General features: G+C 46.8%; 1 protein-coding gene across 1 annotated transcript in view; it reads right to left on the bottom strand.

Moving 5' to 3' along the window:
- Positions 1 to 21697, bottom strand: part of LOC119387781 (folate receptor gamma) — a 26110-nt gene extending 4413 nt beyond the window's left edge. The window contains exons 1-5 of the mRNA XM_037655293.2: positions 21434 to 21697; positions 21131 to 21276; positions 4110 to 4307; positions 3249 to 3384; positions 1844 to 1923 (exon numbers count right to left, since the gene is read on the bottom strand). Of these exons, the coding sequence (XP_037511221.1) occupies positions 1844 to 1923; positions 3249 to 3384; positions 4110 to 4307; positions 21131 to 21274 (558 nt within the window). The 5' untranslated portion in view covers positions 21275 to 21276; positions 21434 to 21697. The remainder of the gene's footprint in view (positions 1 to 1843; positions 1924 to 3248; positions 3385 to 4109; positions 4308 to 21130; positions 21277 to 21433) is intronic.

Here is a 21697-nt window from a genome sequence, read left to right as displayed (position 1 = left end):
GAATGGTGACCTTTCATAGCATCGGACAGCCGCCATTCTCTCTCCCCCACGGCCGCGTCGGCAGTCGCATCGCATGGAAAAATCGTTTCGACAAAAATTGACCTCGCGCATAACTCTGTGGTGACACACTCGGCGAAAAGGTGAGGAGATTCGGAAGCATAACTTGCCTGTTATGAAGTGACACCCGCCCACACAAACGTTGTGCAACGTCTGAGGTCCTTCCTGTTTACGCTCGCATAAGCCATGTGCTCCGCTTCTCGGACAGCTCTTTCGTGCGGCCGCACGGGTTTGTAATCACGTTTGGCAAACAGTACGTCCCCTAGTCTGGTCTTTTTTTTTTATTATTGATTTGCACTTCTCGTGCAGCAGCCAAATATCGCACAAATCGCCGTTGCGATGTGCAGCGTTGACGGGAAATGCGAGAGCCGCACAGCATGAGTCGGTGTCGTCTACCGCCATGTGCTCGGTAACTGCGGCGCATGCCGCGAAATCGTATCCCAGAGTTTCGCGGTGTGACGTAGTTGCAAGTTATGTATGGTTCTGGTCGAAGTTAACAGCGATATTGGATACATATGATATCGGAGCATAAGATTATACTTCAGATAAAATGCCAATTAACAGTCAGTACAATTAATTGAATGAGTTCATTTTACTCGACAAGAGAAGGTATCGCTCCGAAGAGTTCGCGTGAGTGCGGCTGTGACGTCTTGAATCCGCGCTAAGTGGGGCTACACCGACACAACTTCAAGCTGCCTATTTTATCCTGCGCCGGTGCGGGAAGCAGACCTGAACCACCTCTTATAGACATGCCCTGGGCTACAAGCGGCTCGTCGACGCCACACAGCTGCGGCGTGCGGGACTTCAGCACACCAGGCCACCGGACTTGCAGCGATGGATATACGGTCCGAACCATAGGTCCCTCCTGGACTTCATGGAGGAAACACAACTGCACCATTTTGTGTAATGTGTATTGATGCCGCAGGGCAAACTAACGCAATAAAAAAAAAAGCAGACGCTTTTTTTGAGAACAGCTGGGATCGTTGCGGCTCCTGGCGGAGCAGATCTCAACCATGCGCTTCTTTCAACGTGGCCTCTGAGATCCGGGCACATGATGCCGACGTATGAGTGTCACTACCTAGCCACCCTACACTACCAGACACTTAAGTCAAAGATTATGGTCACCTCCAGATTCTTTTTATTTTTATTTTTTTTTCTTTTGCTGATCGTGTCTGATCACTCTAAAAATTTTTGGTAACCCACATATTACCGTCATAAACGAAAACGTTTCACGGTAAATGCTTGTCTCGTATAATCGACTACTGAATAAGAAATGTACAGTAGTGAACAAGAGATGTATGTCTCTGCAGTGGCTAGCTTTTCTTACAAGGGGCCTGGCAGATCCAGGTGTCCCTTCTTATCCATCGTCCTGTGTGCGTTCACCTCAGAGAAAATTATTCACACGTGACACGAGCCTTTTTCTTCGGACATGCGTGCAGCATGCTTTTAGCGTGAATAATTTCATTAATCCTCGTGATCTTGAGGCGCATATCTTGCCGCAGGGGTAAGAAAAAGAGTCAGCCCTTCAGAAGTTTCCACTGGGCAAATAAAAAAAGAAAATATCTCGAAAGTGTTTTTCATTGGCGGAATTACTAAGAGCAAGAAGAGCTTTGGAAGCTTTCCCTGGCTATTTTTTTTTTTTACTAGCATGCTGAAGTTTGACGGTCAATTAATTAGCCAAGTTAACGAACGCCAAGCGCCACATCGCCGCTCGCTGAAATTTTCCGTTGCGTTTATGTTATCAATGCATGCAAGCGGCCGAACTTCCATGGAATGGTTTACCTACCTGGCTGCAGAAGTCTGCCGGGCCCTTGTACATCTCCTCGAAGGTAACGCACTTTGCACCCTTGGGACAATGGTTTTTCCCTGCGCAAATAAGTGGGATCCGCCTTGCAGGTTGTACATACCCAAGCCAAAGAGAAAAGGTCCCCTCACTGACCGCGAAAGCAGTCGGCAGAACCATCCGCAAAGGCTTCTGACAAACTCATATATTTAGGGTATATTTCTTATTTGTTATATAGTTCTATGTGTTAGTTTTTGAGTCATAAGTACGTAATATCACAAGAGGGTTCTCATTCTTTTTCTATTTTAGCTCTGGAAAGGGAAATGATGTTGACCGAAAAATGTGGTTCAGGTAAATCCCTGAGTACTTCCTTTAATTTGATTTGCCTTGAAAGATGGTGAGAAAGAAGTGTCATAAAGGCTGTAACGGGCGTTACTTGGGACGCTGTCGGGAACTTGAAGGCTACAGCGCACAAAGACGGGGACAACAGAAGAAAGCACAAGACGAATGGGCGCTTCGTCTTGTGCTTTCTTCTGTTGTCCCCGTCTTTGTGCGCTGTAGCCTTCATACCAACTAGCCCACCAAGGCATCCTTGTGAGCTGTCGGGAAGCCTGTAACAAAACGTTGTAACGCAGGCGTCGGCAACATTTTGAGGCGGAGGGCCGAGTTGCATGAAGCCGACACGGTGAGGGCCGCACGGCAAATCAGCGGGGGGAGGGAAGGGCTTTGCAAGCAAAGAGAAAAACTTCAGTGAATTGTCCATAATGTACAAAACTGGAATATGAATCATGTTTATTTTGAGCACACATGTAACATGGTATCAATTTACAAGGCTACAAGCAAAAAAAAAAGCTATTTCAATGCGACTCTTGGTGCTGAACATTCTCAGCCAACTCGCAAATATCTACATTAACGTTGCTCACTGACAGACGCAGAAAGTCGTGGAGGGGTTCATCGGTTAGTCGGGAACGCAAGTTTGACTCCCCCACTATCGCGTCCGCGGACAGGCGGTGTGTCGGCACAAAACTCAAGCCAGTTCACCGTCACCCTCACTCGCCTACGACGCGACGCCCATTATTTTGGAGGGGAGGAGTAAGTCTTGGCATACACTTAGAGATTCTTGGACGAAGATCCTTCCCTGACCTATTATTTCCTTACTGTAGAAGCTTGGGCGTGTTGGTGAAACATTGGAAGGAACACAGCGCAATCGAAGACTGGGTCAAGCAAGGGCGACTCGCACACAGCGCTGACTTGCAAAGCTTTATTTATATGATGGGAAGGATGAAGTTATATACAAATGCCGCTGACATGCGCCACAACCAGGATACAGGCTTCGGCAGAACCGGCACAGATATCAGCATTGGACGCAACCGAACTGCAACGACCCGGAACAATTCAGTTCACTTACCTCCGTAAAACTTGAATCCCCGTGGCCAGTTCGGGGTGCAGGCGTAATCGTACTTGCAGTCTTTCCACCACGCGACACAGTCACTGTAGCACAGTGGGACCTCGAAGAAGCGCTCATTGCCTATCTTGCGCTCCACCTGTTCCAGTGTGGTTCAGAATCGAGAAGTTTTGCAAATATACACACAGAAGGATACGTGCCAAAGTAGCTATATGATTATGAAGCACATATGGATTAATTTCAACCGCCTTTGACGTGTCATCATCATCATCATCAGCCTGTCTACGCCCACTGCAGGGCAAAGGCCTCTCCCATGTTCCGCCAATCAACATGGGAGAGGCCTTTGACGTGTACCTAAACCCAAATAAACGGGTGTTTTTGCATTTCGTCGCCGTCTAAATGCGGCCGCCGTGACTAAGGATCGAAACTCACCTGCGAGCTTAGCAACACAACACCACGGCGGGTAACTTGGGAAGCGACTCATGCACTAAACGGACGTAGTGATAATTTCGTAGCATAATTCGCCTCCTCCGATATGCGACCGCCGCGGTCGGGATCGCACCTGCCTCTTTCGGGTCACTAGCCGGCCACCGTAACCAATTAACTGTGCCGCGGCGGCTGCATGCAACCATGTTCTCAACAAACCGCGCATGATTCAACGAAATGTTCGTAGTAAGTATGTAAATCCAGGTTTCGAAGCAGCTTTTGGGTCAGCATAAAAAGAAGAACTAGCGGAGGACACCATCCATGTAGGGCTAAGACAAAGTTGTTCGACATGCCTGATGCATTTCAAAAAGGCCAGACAACTTGTCCTTGAAAACATATCTATAGCCACTCTCCCACACATTTTGAACCGCCACTCGCCTTGACGATCCAGGGTCCGATATTGGGCTCGCACTCGTAGAAGCAAAGGTCCTTGCGGAAGTGCTCCCGGCAGGCGCTGGACATCTTGACGTTGGTTTGCTCCTCGCAGAAGTCCAACGACATGCTGTACATGTCCTTGTGATGCACGTCGTGTGTGGTCTGGTCGGTGCAACACGCGTGGTCCTTCCATGGCGTGCACTGCGCGTGCGAAGGATTTTCCACGCATTTAAACGCTTACACAGCCAGCAAGAGCCAATGATGTTACAAAAAAAAAGTCACAGTTTCGCCGCAAGGGCGAAGCAATGAATGCGATAGCAAGAAACTAATGCTATACGAAGTGAGGCTCGCCAATGGATACTCTCAGTTTGAACAGCGCTCCTGTTGCAAAGGCGGCCGAAGCAGCGAAGGAAACTAGCGTGCTTCAAGTGTCGAGCTGTGACACTTGATAGTTCGCGCTCATCTTCTGTTTGTTCGTTTAGCGGCGTCCCTTGAGCTCGAGTGACTTTCGTACGCTCCGTAACATGAGCGCGGACATCACGGCGAAAGCTCGAAACATCCCTCTTCCCCTCACCACGAGAAAACCGCGCGAGCAGACAGCGGAAGGGCAAGGTTCTCCGTGCGCAAATGTAAGAAGAAGCGAGCGAGCTCGCCGACGACCTTTAAATCCGCCCGTCGCGCTCCTCGCGCCATCGCGCTGGTAATGAAGAAACGCTTATAAGCGCCTGCCGTCTCTGAGTCCTGCCGGCGGTAAAGGGTGTGTATATAACGCTCGCCGTTAGCTACCTGAAGGATCTGCGCTCCACGCGCGGAACGAGAGGTCGCTGGTTCGATTCCGCGCTTCGGAAGCATTTCTCTGAATTATTTTTCTTTGGGACCTTGATATATATATATATATATATATATATATATATATATATATATATATATATATATATATATATATATATACTTATACATATACGGTGCATGGCGGCGACGGCAAAATCCAGCCGAGACTGTCCATATAATTGCTATCGCAATAAAAGAAATCTTGAATATGTAGGCGCCCCAGAAATTTAGTTACCCTGAATAGTGAAAGCGGCAGGAGAGGGTTAGACTTCTCCGCTCTTCGGGTAGTGGGGAAGCTCATCAGACCTTCGATCTCCGACCGTCACCTGAATTCCATTTAGACGTCAAGGGCATCCGCGGAACTTTTTTCAAGGCGTGCATCCGCAAGAAAAAAAAGGGGGGAGGGGGGGGAGATGGCATCCCGAACAGCCAGCCTTTCTTCCACTGCCGTGACATATGACCGGTAAGATTAGTCATAGTGTGCAACGTGAAAATTTGGCTCGCAATCGTGAATGGCGTTTCACACGAATATGCGGGACCTCAGTGTCCTAATCAAGCCATGTAGCCTGTTGCTACTGCATAGAAAAAAGGATACTCAAAATTTCATGCAGGGGAGGGGGCAGACGCTTCCTCTTTCACCCCACTCCGGACGCCCATGTAAACAGGATACAATCTGTGTAATCGCTGAGCAAAAGTAACGTCGCCTTGAACAATGCGCAAGGATCCGCGCAGTGACCTATATATGTATACGTTGTCACTTACTATAGATGCCTGCCGTGCGTGAAGGAACCACCACGCGCCGTTTTGACAGAAGCGGCTCCGAATGCTTTCACGCGGGACTCTGCAGCGTGCTACGGCGGGTGTTGGATAACCGAAGAAGCGAATGCCCTGCAAAGCGCGGCGATGCACCGGCATGTCGGCAAAAGCTCCTAACACGCAAAAGCGCGTTCTCCGTATTATTCATTAGATCAACTTTAATTGTTCGTTTCCCATATGCGTAATGGCAACACCTTGAAATTATTTAGGGCTAGAGGGAAAGGCGTCTCGGTGCTGTTTTACTTTTATAGGAGAAAAAGAAATACGCCTTCAGCACCGCTCAAGTGTTCTGGGCGCGCTCTTCTATACGGAAACATGATCGAGCCGCCGCCATTGCGTTGGCTCGATCATATTTCTGACGTCCGGATTCACACGGTACGTCTGGCATGAAATCGCCCTGTGCTTCGTCGCTACTACTGTGAGCATTATTCTGCGCACTGTTCTGGCCAGAGAATGCAGTGAGCTAACCTAAAAGCCCTGGCTCATGTTTGCAAGCGAAGCGACAACTGAAACTTCAAAGAATAGCATTAATTAATCCGTCTTCATTGAGACCTTGGAGATCTTTCACAGGATATTAGTTATATTGAGATGTTGGGAGATCTACCTTCCAAGAGATGTAAATCTTAGTCTTATTTTATTTATTTATTTGATTTACATACATATAGATACACAAGGACGCTGAGAAAAGAGGGAGAGAGCAACTGCCGCCTAGAGGGGCACAATGCCTGCCTAGTCTTTCGGGAGGATGGAAGAGGAAAGGACGATACTAGGAGAGAAAGAGGAAACAAGATAAGAAAGTAAATAAAAAAAATCACGAAGACTTGGACAAAAATAGGTAAAAAAAACACACACACACGCTTATAAACGGGTGGCCAGATCCGTTTGGTCCACAAAGGTCAGCAGAGCTCGATGGGCCTGTTCGCGTCGAGATACACAACTTCTCGGAAAGAGGTAATCGTCCATTGTCGCGCACTTAAATCCGAGGAATTTATATTCCTTAATCAGTAGAGCACGCTGCGTAACAAACGCGGGACAGTGTAATATGAGATGCTCAAGCGTTTCAGAGGAGCCACAAGCTGCACACAACGAACTGTTCACACGCCCTTGACGGTATAAGCGTTCGCGCACCAATACTGAGCCAACTCGTTTATATAACAGTGCTCTGGAGCGACGAGGCAAGCCACGGCCACGAACACGGTTCTGCGCGAATTCAATGATGTCCGGATGTCCTACACCCCCTCCCCCTTTCTTTATCTCGTCGAAGTCTTTGCTGGGACGCGAATAAATTTGTTATTATTATAAATCGTAAGCATCTGTGCGGCCATCAATATCAACCACCATCCCAATGTCAAAGCACCCCACCCCCTCCCCCTTGAAAATCCTGGAAATTCATTCATGCAATCCCACAGCAAGAGATGTCATCGGGTTGTCTAACAATGTGGTGTTTAAAATCAGGCACGCTTAGTTCGAGGACGCGGATTCAATTGACAGCCATGGCGGCCACATTTCGAGGGGTTGTTGCGATATCTGTATTTCCTTGCATTGTTAACGACCATATCTGCGAAGCCCGCGAATATGTACAGCAGAAATAGCTCGAACAAATAAGTCGCCAGCTACAGTTGCACGACTTGGTCAGTTATCGGCAAGTGTATACAGGACAAGATACATGCTGGAACATTGCTTCTGCCACGAACATTTGAAAGGGCTCACAATAGCTGATACTCTAAGGTTAAGCAAACAAACTGCTGGCATGGTACGGCACGCATAAATGTTTACAAGCGATTTCACAGTACCTCTGATAGCGATAACATTGTGTAAACGGCGCCACGTGAATATCAGCGCCTCAGTCGTTTAGATCGTGGACGGTATTTTGCCGACGTCGGCATGCATGCTACCAGATCTTCACGCATGTGGGCGGCTGCGATCGCGGACGATCCTGTTTGGCCTTCTCCGGTGACGCAAAGCACGGGACATGCGAGCAGCGTCTGGCGCCTACGCTGTTTATGCGTCATGCACGACTTACGAATAAATGCAAGGATGAAAAAAAAAAGGAAGTCAACTTTCGGCAAGAGAAGCTGAAGGTCACCGGTGTGTAAACAGCTCTAGGAAAAAGAAGAAAAAGAACGACTGTCTTTACAAATACATTGATTATCGCCAGAGGAGAAAATTTTGGGCAATAATGATGGCAGACGGAGCAGGATTCAGAAGAACGGGAAATACGCGTGGGGTTTCAGGTGACAAGCACGAAATGGTTTTCAATGAGTCCTCCCTTCGAGTTTGTTTTCTTTTTTATGTATACACGTATCGTGTTTTTAGCAAGGTATTAGAAGAGGGGCACGTTTCTGGGGTCAAGTTCCTAATCTCAAATGTAACGTACATACACGTCATAGTTCGCATGCATTTTACAGGGTTAGGGAGTGTCTTTCGCCTGCCCGAAAGTATAGGTAGGGATGAATGACAACCAGCTTGAGAGGTAGAAAGCAGTATGCCTCCAGCTGTTCCACTTCACGTATACTGTAAATATAAATTTGCTATACCAACGGATAAATCTGAAAAATGAAAAAAGTAAAATCTCTTTTTTTTTCTCCTTTTGTGCGCGTAAGTACAAGCGTATAAAATACAAAACGTCAACAGCAAATATACATTGAATGCGTATAAAGTCGTCCGTATACAGTACTTTGGACACACGTCCGCGTACTAACAGCAGCATTTCGCTGCAATGAAAATTGTCCTTTCAAGGCCATCGGTGCGGTTTGCTGCCAATTGTGCACCTGCGTATCTGGAGTGGCGATAACCTTTACGTTCCACGAATCCCAAACAAGTGAAAGTATAGTGGAAACGAAGCGCAGCCCATTGGTGTTACAAAAGTATCATCACAATTATATCTCACACACCTTAAATGCCGTATTGGCGAAGTTTAGACAATGTGAACGATACTGCCGGACGCGTACGTAAAATGATTACACCACATACTCAGTAAAGTTGAACAGTGCGCTGCTTCCCACGTAAACACCACATGCTTTCCGCATATCAGAATAGCCGACAGTGATATCCATGGTGCGGGGCTGAGATATAGACCTTTCACAGACTGCTCCCTGGGCGCCGCCATAATCATGTCTGGGCTGCGCTAAATAGGCGTGATCCCCCAAAAATGCACTGCCGAGGCTGTGACGTCAGCCATTGTACTCCTGCGCGCAGCCCAACATGGCGGCGTTTTCTTTTTTTCTCTATCCTTTGAAAAGGTCTACACGGATTCTACGTCGCTGCTCTCAATACAACACACACAGACAATCGCTCGACTGCACATCACTTTTCGACTGCCGACCGCTGTCGGAGCAAACTGTGCTGCATATATATAGAGTGCCGGCCGATAGAGGCGTCACAACAGAAAACGGTCAAGGTGCTACTGAATCTCCTATCGCTCAAGTCAGAAGCTCAACGACGATTCTCGCACCCCCTCTCTCCCCTTCTTTCCTGCGTGTCGTTTTCATCAATGTTTTCTCCACTCACCAGAGTATATAGGGCAGCAAACCTGACGTTCGTACCTGTTACAGTCGCCTTCCAGATCTCATATGCGTTTTCAAATTAACACAACTCGTGTATACTTTCGAAACGCTGCTTCAACGGAGCTACGCAGTATCAAAGCTAGTAATAAAGGTAATCGAGCGTTACCGATGTTAGGCAATATTTACAATATACCATCAGTCAGACAACTACGTATTGGAGCGCAACGCTGCATAGTCAAAACACCTAGTCTCTCGTACAGGTTCGCCCGGCAGCGACTTCAACGGCTCTTTTGCTATGTTGTTTTCTGAGCGGACTAATACGCACCGGTGCGACCTTTGTTTAGTTGTTCTAATCGCACAGTGTAACAGGAGGCCTCCTGTTACACTGTGTAATGAGAACAACTAAACAAAGGTCACTTGATTATTCTCGATACAATAACCGTCGTCATCAATGTAATCGACCTATTCGAAGGGATCATCGAGTACGTTGCACAAACAGCTAGAATATATATGCGCTATCTCTTTGTTTAAGGTTGTCGCACGACACATTTACAAAATAGCACAAGAGCCTATCAACTAATCATTTATTGTGGAAAACATGCTAACGTACATAGAAAACAAAAAAAGGTGTGTGCATATGTACGTGTGTAGAGGGGGGAGGGGAAGGGCATGAAAAGCGTGAAGGACGATCACGAAGGATTAAAGCCGCGGTGTTTACATTGCATGTGTTTTTGGCTAGGTATTTAAATTATCCCCGACAGCGATGGCGGTTCGAAGTGTGCACCTTTTGCTGATCATCTCTATTTTCCCTGACCTCGCAACACCTGGAAGAGCTACCGGAAGAGCTGCGGCCTTAAATGGCCTGACCGCATGCACACAAATGGCCGCATGCATAATGGCAACTGATATGGGCAGTCGGCTTCGCAAGCAACACATTTTGAAGCATGGTGCCAAGGATAAGCGCCTATTTTCTGCAGACCAGCTGTGTGTTAGATACATGCAAAACCCGTGCGCGATTATGCCCTATATCTAGATATTCTAGGCCAGGTCGCATAGAAGAGCAGACATTTCGTTACGATAACCTGGGCAGCTGGTGTATATAGTTCGTAAACCAAACGGCAAAAAAACAAAGATGGAATACTGCAGTCCTACATTGAACACGATATGCAGAACCGTTGGGTAATGTTTCACGGATGCAGAATAATGCATGATAGAAGAATTGCGATTGAGAGAACCCTTAAATGCCAGCCCCTTGCATGCCATCCTAGCATGTTTTCAGAGTACTCCTTGAGTGAAAAGGAATATATACTCTCTAAGCGCGTAGGCCTATCGAGGAATACAGAAAGAAAAGACTGCTTGTGGACAAAAGCGTCCCGTATTTGCGCCTCGATACGTATCATATAGTCAGTGGTGGATCGACCCTCTCGAAACCCGAACTGGCATGGGGCAAGTACTGTTTGAGTCGAGGAAAAGTAGCAACCAGCGGGTTATCATCTTTCCGAATACTTTACAGAGATAGCTTGTTAGGGCTATAAGCCTGTATAACTAGAAGATGGATGCTTGCCCTGTTTTAGGATTAGAATTATAATAGCCTCCTTCCAGACAGAAGGGATCTCGCCGGAAAACCATACAGCGTTGTAGAGACAAATGAAGATTTCTTGTGTTTCGTGCGGTAAATTTTTCAACATTTCATATATTACACAGTCGGAACCTAGGGCAGATTTGTTGCAGCAACGTAGTGCTGCCTGCAGCTCTCCTAAGGAGAATGGTTGGTCGTATGCATCAGTTTTTGCACTTTTACGTTCTAACTTCCGTCGTTCTATTTGTGTTTTGTATCTCTGAAATGTACCTCTGAAGCAGCCATGACTGCGCCCACCATGGCGGCCGCTGAGGTCGAAACGCCCCGTTAGATCGAGCACACACCAAACGCCGGCAGAAACAGACGCCCCTGCGGCATCTTCTTAGAGTTGAGTTAGAGTAGTTGCTGCTTTTTGCAAAATATTACGCCAGCGGTTGGCTCGATGCGTGCAAAACCGTGTGCGATTATGCCTTATATCTGGAGAATCTAGGCCAGGTCGCATAGAATAGCAGACGTTTCGTTACGATAACCTGGAAAGCTGGTGCAGTTTGCAAAACAACCGCGAAAAACGAGGTTGATGTCCTACAGCCCTACATTGAACACAACTACGCAGAACTGCTAGATAATGTTTCACGGATACATGATATAAGAATTGCGATTGAGAGAACCCTTAAATCCCCGCCCTTACCCCTTTTTATCTAAGGATGGAAAGGCTGGGGGAAGATTTTCCCCCCAGAAATCCTTGAGTGAAAGGAATATATACTTAGCGTGTTTGGTATTGAGTATACTTCGCCTAACACAAGACACGTTTATCATTTTCCTTTTGCACGAACTACTGCATAATTCTGTATAGGTGCTCCCTTCAAAAGTTATTAGCAACGCGACTGGAACGTTATTAGAATAGCTGAAAGGTAGGCTGCATGGGAAAGTGTACGGCGTGGCGCTTTAACATTTCAATCCGTATACTAGTGCTCGCATATTATTCGCTGTATATCGTGTTTTTCTTTATTTCCTTTTTATTTAGACTCGCAGATTACAAACGCTTAGCAACTATCAGCAATCACCACGCCGATGTCCTCTTCTCATAGAAAAAAAGTAATAAATAAATAAACGAACGAAAGAAAGAAAAATCAACACCGAGAAATCTGATCTGTGTTGATGACGCACTTGGTGACGAGTAATAACAAAAAAGAATATGTGGCGCCGTTTTCAGCAAACCTTACTAAGGCTGTTTGTTTTTTTAGACGACCGCGTTTTCGACAATTTTGTAGCAATGTAGGAATACCACTAACATATTTTGTAAAGAACTTCACACCGGAAATGGCTCTTGCTCTGCGAGAGCCAGTGCATTCTTCGTCCTGTCTTATTACTATTTTACTTTTCATAGCGTTACTATATACCACCTCAATCGGCTAAGGATGTTCGATAACTTGCCCAATTTCGATCCAGACGTGTCATGCCACCACAGGATGATTCTTGCAAGCTCGAGAGACATCCGCATTTTTGTACTAATTAATGTACGACGTCCTCGGGCTGGTAAATACATGGACGGGTGTATAGGTTCTACAAACACGCATATGTAAAAATTAGCGAAGCTTGCACTAAGTCGTGCGAGGCTGGCTCACAGTAGAGCTGGAGGGCGCCTAGTCAGTCCTGGCTTGCCTAGGCTTTTATCCTCTCAGCTCTCTCTTTCCCACACCTTGCTATACTGTACTATACTATACTATACTATACTATACTCTACTATACTATATACTATGCTATGCTATACTATACTATGCCATACTATTCTATGCTATGCTATGCTATACTATACATGTCTATGCTTGCTTTTTCTTTTTTCTATCTCTTTTTTGTGCCTATTTCTTTCTATCTCTTTCTCTCTCTCTCTGTACTCGTTCTCTCGCCTTTTATCCTTTTCTTTATTTCCTTTCTTTCTATTTCTGTCTTTCTCTTTCTTTCTATCTCTTAGTGAAACTTGTTGGGCTAGTTGGTACATACTCACTGAAATGCAAAAAAGACTCGTAACCGTCAAGGAAGGACTCGAGGCCAAACAGAAAAGGGCGTCTTCATTTCTTTCTCTCTCACTCTCTCCCTCTGCACTCGTTCTCTCGCCCATCAGAGTTATTGCATCCCACGCCGGACAAATCGGCGCACGTGTTTTGGGAGCGAAGCAGAAGAGGACGAAGAGAGCGCGTACTAGTTCATGATGATGATAGTTTTCTTTCTACGTCACACGGGAAACCTCGAGCGTAACAGATGGGGTATCGTCCCTCTTTATGGAGACCTCAATCACGTCCCATAATGACGTCAGTGCCTGTAGTCACTGTTGTATAGATTCGGAAGAACGTTCCTGGCTATTCGGTTAAGAATGAAACATCACCATCACGTGACGACATCAGGGTATATTATGCATTCGACTAAGACGACTCGAGGAGAGGCCTGCTGCCGGCACGAGACGAGCCGAGCATGCGCAGTGGGGGTGTGGACGGCGCCGCCGACGCCGCAGGTGCGATAAGAAATCCTCCGCATTTAAAAGTTTCTGCCTACGCCGCTGCCTTCAGGATCGGAGGCGTTGAAAGCTTTCTGTACCTTACTTGGTTCTGCATTGCCTCCGTGATCGGTCCACCTTTGACCAAGCGACGATGTCATGTAATTATTGGGGTTTACCGTCCCAAAACCTCATGTGATTATGAGGGACGCCGTAGCGGAGGGCTCCGGAAATTTCGACCACCTGGGGTTCTATAACTTGCACCTAAATCTAAATACACAGGGCTCAAGCGTTTTCGCCTCCATCGAAAATGCGGCCGCCGCGGCCGGGATGACTCGATCCCACAACCTGCGGGTCAGCAGTCGAGCTCGAGCACCATAACCACTAGATCGCCGTGGCGGGTCACGATGTCATGTGGCGACGTCATAGTGGCGTCATGATGGCGTCACAAATTTGGCGATCTGTGACGTCATCGTGACATCATCACGCGATTATGATTTTTTGCAACACTCGTGTTGACGCCGCACCGACGGTCAATTTTCCTTTTGATGAGGCATCTGAGGATTTCACCTTGAAAGTCATTTTACTGACGAACGGCCTGACCGTTCTCCCAGTGTTTACAATGATGCGGATGTATCCGACTTCCCTAAAGAGTTGGAAAATTAAGCATCTAGAAGCCATGTAACTTCGGTGCCTCCACGGATGCTGTTCCGGCACCCTCCTCCGGGCATGCCGCGTCCGCCCTCCGCGACACAGCCAATGCCGGCCCCCACGTGCGTGTTTGACAGCCCCGCATGAAGTCGCCGCGTGGCCGATACCGACGCCCGTGATGTAGCCAATGTCGCCCATCAGAGACGCTTAATTCTGGCAGATCACCAAACCAAGTCGCAGCGTGGCCGTGACCAACCGACCTTCAGCAGCCAAGGCCGCCCTCCAGAGGCAATTTCGGCAGCTCTCGCATTCATGGCCGAGTGTAATGATAGACAGCGGCAACGGAGCTTAGGTCCTCGCGCTTGGCCAGCGAAGGAACAACAAGACGAGGGTCGGAGAACAGCCAGCCTAGCCCGGTTATTCATGTATTACAATATTTGCTGGAGTTTCACGCCCCGGAAACCACGATATGATATATGAGGGACGCCGTAGTGGAGGGCTCCGGAAATTTTGACCATCTGGTGCTCTTAACCCATATATTCCCAAACTCGGAAAAATTGAGAAAACAAATATTTTTATTTACGAATAGGGCACTTATACCCTCAACAAAACGCAGACTTTTTTACTGTCAGGTAAGCGCAAAATTGTTTTCCAACGCTTCTTGTACCGAGTTGTTTTCTCGTGGCGCGCACCTTGTCTATTTGCAATTAGGGGCAACAGCATGGTCACTGCTATCAAACGACTTTTTGCCTGAATGGTGGACTGGCGGGATTTTCGAAATAATCTGACTAAGAAAGGGTCATAACTTGGAATTTTCTTCCTCTCCATGGCCTCTTCCGTGCAGAGTACACATTCGCTCAGATGAAGCAGTGCGTACGTGGCAACAGTAAGGGCAAGCAATGTTTAGGCTACAGCACATTTTTAGGCAGACACCTGCTTGACGCGTAAAGTGTACATTCTACAATTTTTATTTGTTTTTGTATGCTCTTTATTTCTCATCGCACCTGAATTTGAATTCAGTTGTATCAGCCTAACATCGTACCCTGGTAAGTATTGTAGTTGTTATTAATTTGATGTTATTCTGAGTTCACTTTTGTTTGTTATTTTATGTGCCCCACTCCCTTCTGTAAAGCTTTGTGCGGTTGAGGGTAAAATAAATGAAATCACTAGTACAATGTTTTGATTCACGTATTCTTCGACTAATCGCGCTGGTGAGCAGCAGGACGTCCAAGTGCGGCGATAATTGAGTAAAACGATGCTCCAGGCAATGCTGGGTAGTATCGAAGATACAAGTATATTAGATACTATCTTGGATACTCTTTGAGTATCTTTTATCGGTATCGCGATACGTCTCGCAATAGGCGTATCAGTATCTGTATTTTCGATACTATAAATAATGTATCGTGTATACTGCTATCGCAACACTAACATGCGCAGCAATAATCGTTGGTACGGTGCTACTAAGCTGGTACTGGTGCTACTAAGCCACCTGAATAAAACTAAGGGCAGTGGCATAATCTTGTCTTTCCGCCAGAGTCCTGCAGTGCGGGCCGGTGATCAGGTCTGCTCGTCCCTATTGGGTAGCAGAAATAAGCGCCTTTATCTTCCTTCCTCAGAACCACTACCACCACCCACCTATTGGTGGAGCAGAGTCACGTGGCATCGCTCGCGCAGTCTCGACAGAAACAAGCGCGCAGACGTCTACGCCCAGCCCGCGTTTTTAGTTGTGTCAGTGCGATGACACTTGCTCATAGGTAGCTTTCGAATAGGGGGCCCAAAGAAATAGCGCCGAGGCCACTGCGCATGCGCAAGACCCAGACAGCCTTTGGGTTTTGCGTTGGGGGCGCTATTTCTCGAATTTTGCGGGAGCCCCAAAGGCTTTGCGTCAAACAAACGTGACGGCGCCCACTGAAGCGACGGCTCTTGGCCAAGACTATATAGAGTGACCTAGAATAGTGGAGGTGGGGAGGGGTGTGTCCAAAGCGCCGCAGACTCCTGCTGGACCCAAAGCGATCACCCGCAAATGGCTTTGGGGCCCCAAACTTTCGGGGCCCCTAAAACTCCCTAGTCACGGTCCTGCGCCGCGTAATCCATTGCGTGCGGCTTCTATCACGATGCCGCTATAGTGTCGTTATTGAAGATTTCCTTGCGTGGTGCTTCGTTAAGAAATGTGAAGCGTGCAAGAATGCATAGGCGTGCGCACGAGGGGGTCGCAAGGGGGGGCACCAAGTCGGCTCCATACCTTTGCTCAGTCGTAACTGTCCCGTCATTCTTTAAAGTACAAGGTGTTATGACCATGCAGGTTTTTGACAATAATGACAGCCGAGGACCACTGATGTTGCACTCCAAGAGCTGTTTACTACCCATTTTTACCCCCGGAAAGTTGAGGACCAAAGGCAGTCTGTTGTGTGAAGATCGCTTCATTTTCATTTTTTGCGCACGCCTATGCAAGAATTGGCTTGCTTTGCGTCTCGTGGCTTTCGAACATCACCGATTTGAAGGATCTCGCAAATGTAAGTATGGCTTACACGCGATGACATTCACTTATATGCAAATAAGATTCTAAAACTGTAGCACCACCGGTACCGAGGCTGGATATAATATAGCAAGCGTTTACCGAACAGAAGATATATTGGCGTACCGTATCTTTTTCTTCCTGCTATCTTCATTCAAAGAGTTTCTGAAATCCTAATTTGATTTTTAGCATAAGTGCTTTCTTAGCTGCCTTTTTCCATCCCATACATTACCATGGTATTTGTATACTGCATTCTCCAGTCTGGTCAGTGCAATAAGTATTTTGTAACGCGCTACCAAAATAAGATCTCTGCTTTATTCTTACTTTTACCCGTCTGCGTTATTTCTACTGCTGTTTGCACATTTATATTAACGCGATATAGCATTAAAGAGCTCGTTTCGCATAAATTCCGGCGTCGGCGTCGTTGGTTGTGAGCGAAAAATCAGCGTTGTCCGTGAGCGAAAATTCGAGATAGGTGCAAATAAATAAATAAATAATAAAAACCTTAGCTTCGAGTGAGAATCGAACCCAGGCATTCTGCGTGGCAAGCAGGTGTTCTACCACAAAGCGACGCCAGTTCCGGAAACCCGCATCGGAAACGGTATGGAAAAACCTATATACGAATGTCATGCAGTGAGAGGAGTGTCAATAACGCATGTAATATTGCGTGGCAGAAGCGTGGAGTCGCACCAAGCGTCAAAAAAATTAGAATTGCGCAACGAGTGGATGGTGTCCACCCATTAAAAAGCGTTAATTACAAAGCGTTCAGGCGCAATTAATCGTCATTATCAGTAACATTATTAACAAAGTGTGCAGCAGGTGCGCGCGGCACCTTACGGACGCGTAATGGGTACTTCGCCAGTTCGCAAAAGGAATAACTATGGCATAGTGGACACTTCGCAACTGTACTTGCAGTACGTAGGCGTTCTAGAATAATTTGAAACATCCAATGCTAGGCGCACAGCACGGTTGAGGTGTCCACGGAAAAGCGAAGCCAGGCTACAGATTGAGAAGGCGATGCGAACGGGGCCCGACTAGACTCTCGAGAGCAAAACTCAAGCATCCTCCAAGTTTTTTTTTTGTTTGTTTTTTCACTTAAGTTTACGGTTCTGCCAATGCGATTTTGAAAACGAATACTGTATATAACTATGTGGGCGTGTCTTGAGTATACAATACCAAAAATTCGGCTTACCGCTTGGTAAAATAGCGAAATTTAGTTTGCACTACAAATTATGGCAAATTTTAGGGGAAATCTCAAAGATGTTAGAAAGGCCATTCGAGAAACATTGCTGTATCAAACGCTCCATTTTCCTCATGAGCGTGCCAACGAGCCGTTTCAAGCCATTTTCCCTAGGCACTGAATTTTCTATTACCTTGCATTAGCAGGTTATCTTTTCGTCCACTTTACTTTCTTCACATTTATATCCCAATTATTACAAATAACACCCCCTATACTTTCCTTGGCATTATTGTCTGTTAGTTCTCATTAATATTGTGTCTAACAAAGAAAACGAGCCCTTAAAAGTAATCTTGTTTCCTTCATTCATATCGAGGGTTTCGTTCTGGCAGACTTGATGCCTTCAGGTAGTATGCGAGGGATTATTGGTCAGCTGCCAGCTCGTAAAAAGATCACGTACTACGTGACGCCAACAGACAGAAAAAGAGTGTTCCACACTCGCCGCCATGGCTGCGATCGGCGCTGACTAACAGTCCTAGGTTTAAGTGCACATATATACCCTATAAAGTGGACGGGAGGATGACCGCCGCCGTAGCTCAGAGGTAGAGCATCGGACGCGTTATTCGAAGGTCGCAGGTTCGGTCCCTGCCGGCGGCAGGTTATCTTTTCGTCCACTTTACTTTCTTCACATTTATATCCCAATTATTACAAACAACACCCCCTATACGTTCCTTGGCATTACTGTCTGTTAGTTCTCATTAATATTGTGCCTAACAAAGAAAACGAGCCCTTAAAAGTAATCTTCTTTCCTTCTTGCATTAACAGGTAAGTTGACGATACTTCATGCTTAATTGCCATACCTATTAGACGTACCGCGTGAATCGTGTTTTTATACTTATTTACTGGGAATGTTTGATACGGAACCGCCCTTTTATTTTACTCATATTTGTTTTCCTTTCTTTGGCCTCCGTAAATTTCTTTCCTATTACTAATCGCCAGGTAACAGAGCTATCAGTGGCCATAGCGCAAATAGCGGCGCTGTCCTGCGACGCTTTGTGCAACTATACAATACGTCTGAGACGTTTCTGGGCTGCACATGTTCTCTCGTAGAAGAAATATTGTTAAAAGATTGCACGTTAGTATGTCGCTAACGAACGCTTTACGCCAGCAGCTAAGTGAAATATGAAAATTCCTTGCAGTTTTGTCATCTACATTTACACGACGCGTCATAAAAAATGCCGCTACCAGCGTTGTTGCTGCTGTACACCTGTCCGGTCATCCTGTACTGCTTAAACCGTCTTTTGTGGACAAGGTAAAACTGCACACGGGTATTTGCGCCATCTTGCGAAGGCTTCTTGTTAAAGTTCTCCTGATTAGATTACCAACCGGTAGCTGTTCGGCAAGCTGAAAAGCGACTCCCATCAATTACAAAAATGACAAAGAACCGCTTTCAGCAAAGTGTATAAAAAGCTTAAACAGCTAAAACAAACCCCAATAAGTTGTTTCGTAATGAAAATGATGTACGAAACTGATCTAATGAAAGAAAACTTTCTAGGTACTAACACACATTTCGTTCAAATAAAACGAAATCGGTCACTTTCAAGCAATTTTCAAGCAGGCATTTTTGCGCATAGGCGCTTGCTGCTACATAATATGGATCTATTATTGCAAATTTCCAAATGTATCGACATATATACCCCACAAAGTGGACGGGAGGATGACCGCCGCCGTAGCTCAGTGGTAGAGCATCGGACGCGTTATTCGAAGGTCGCAGGTTCGGTCCCTGCCGGCGGCCAGTCATCTTTTCGTCCACTTTACTTTCTTCACATTTATATTCTAACTACTACAGATCACACCCCCTATACTTTCCTTTGCGTTATTGTCTGTTAGTTCTCATTATTATTGTGTCTAACAAAGATAAAACGAGCCCTTAGAAATAATCTCCTTTCCTTCAAATGTATCGAATTATTTTAAGATACAATTGGCAAGTATCGTATCGGATACAATCAATGCGGTAGTATCTTGTATCGTACAGCTCCACAATTTAAATGCACCTGCCCAGCCCTGGCTCCAGGCCGGGCGCACTGAGTGTTCACGAATGATGATGCAAGTAAAGCAGTTTTACAGCGAAAGCTGTTATGAGATCATTTCACCGGCCGTTTTTGGCGCCGTAGTTGTCCGCCGCCGCCGCCGCCGCCGCCGCCGGTGTCCGTAACCAGTATCGCTCGAAATAAGAAAAAAAAACGAAATAAGAAAAAATTCCAGGATGGAACGAGGTTCGAACCTGGGCCCTTTGCGTGGGAGCCCAGTATTCAACCTCTGAGCCATGCCGGTGCTTGAAACTGCTTTGCAAAAAGGTCCTATACAGGCTTCATGTCGGGAAGGAACCACATTAGCATATGCAATATAGCGTGGTAGAAGAGTAAAATAAGCACCAAGCGTCGCACAACGCGAATTCTGTAACGAGGCGTCACACAATGCGAATTGCGCAATGAGTAGGTTGTTCAATGCTTCGAACCCATTAGAAAGGGCTCTGCCATAATTCTTCATCTTCATCAGGCACAGCATCAACAAAGTGCGCATAATGCCTTACATGCGTTTAGCAGATACCACGGCTCTCCGTAGAATGACGAAAAATGGCACAGTGCCTGCTGCCCTGCTTCTCAAAAATTACAATGATTTATAGCGTAGTGGGTTCCTCGCAAGTGCACTTGTATTGGTTGCCAAGGAAGCCCATAAGCGCATGATCCATTTCCTCGGGGTCTCAGTAATGTTCTTCGCCCCCCTCCCCCTCCGTCTCTCTTCCACGTCAACGTATGTTATACAGCATGACGGGAGAGGGAAATAGCGACCGGGCGTCACCTAATGCAAATTACATAACTGGTGGGCCGTTTAAAGATTCCAACCCATTACAAAGGGCTGAGCCATAATTCTTCATCGTCATCAGTCGTCGCGTCAACAAAGTGGACATAATGCCTTACAGACGTGTAGCTGGTGCCTCGCTCTCCGCAGAATGACGAATAATGGCTTAGTAGGTGCTTCCGAACTTATTAAAAATTGTGATTTATGGCGTAGTGGGTACCTTTCTAGTGTACTTGTATTGTAGCCCCAAGAGAGCTTAACGGGCTCTAGAAACGCCGCTCTTCCAGCTTTCGCTGTGACTGTGCTGCGGTTTCAGCGCAGGCCTGGCGTTTTTTTAAAAGAAACCTCTCGCGGAATGTCTGTTTCCTCTGCTATACGTGCCGAGTTTACTAAGAACCGCACATAAACGTACATGCGCAGGCCATAATCAGCCGGTCCCTCGCTGTATTTTAAACGCGCGCGCTGTCGGTCATACGCGGGCGTTCGGGGCCGCGCGCGCTCTTCGGCAGCCAGGGCACGTGACTCGAGCGCCCTTCGCGCGCTCGGTTGAGATCAAAGCGCGTTGTAACCCGTTAGCTCCTAAGCTACGAACTTACGTGCCCGTAGAGGTTGGATTCCGGGCCAGGCTCGCTCTTGTGGTTCCGAGCGTCCAAACAGGCCGAGACATCTGCACTTGATGCTAAGTAGCGGTCCAGCAGGGCGATGACCACCAGCACCCTCGAAATGATGCGAACTTCCATCGCTGCGTGCATGAACGTACGTCGTAATTATGCGCGGCGGTTTTAGCAGCGAGCCCGAAAACAAGTTTGACTGCTGCTGCCCGCAAGGGAACGAAAAAACCGGGCCGGTCTACTTTGCCTCTGGGATGGCTCTAGAGCGATGCGAGAGTCTCTACTAACCTGTGTAAAGGCTTCCCAGGGAAATAAATGCCGTGTTTTGGTGTCTTCTTCGTGTTCCGGGCGAACGTGGTCCTCAAAAGCAGACCGGCGCCGAGATCTTGTTACACTCTTCTGCGCGTGAAATTCAAAGTTAAGGGGAATGCGGAGTGTGGCTGCAGCCGCTTATACGTGTACGCTGAGCGCTCCTCTCAACATAGTGACTAGCGCAAAATTTTAACGGGGCAGTTGATAGCGTGTTTTCTTGATCAGACGACACCGGTTGAC

This window comes from Rhipicephalus sanguineus, chromosome 3, assembly GCF_013339695.2.
Source record: "Rhipicephalus sanguineus isolate Rsan-2018 chromosome 3, BIME_Rsan_1.4, whole genome shotgun sequence".
Taxonomy (NCBI): Eukaryota; Metazoa; Arthropoda; class Arachnida; order Ixodida; family Ixodidae; genus Rhipicephalus; species Rhipicephalus sanguineus.
This window is presented reverse-complemented; position numbering and strand designations above follow the sequence as displayed.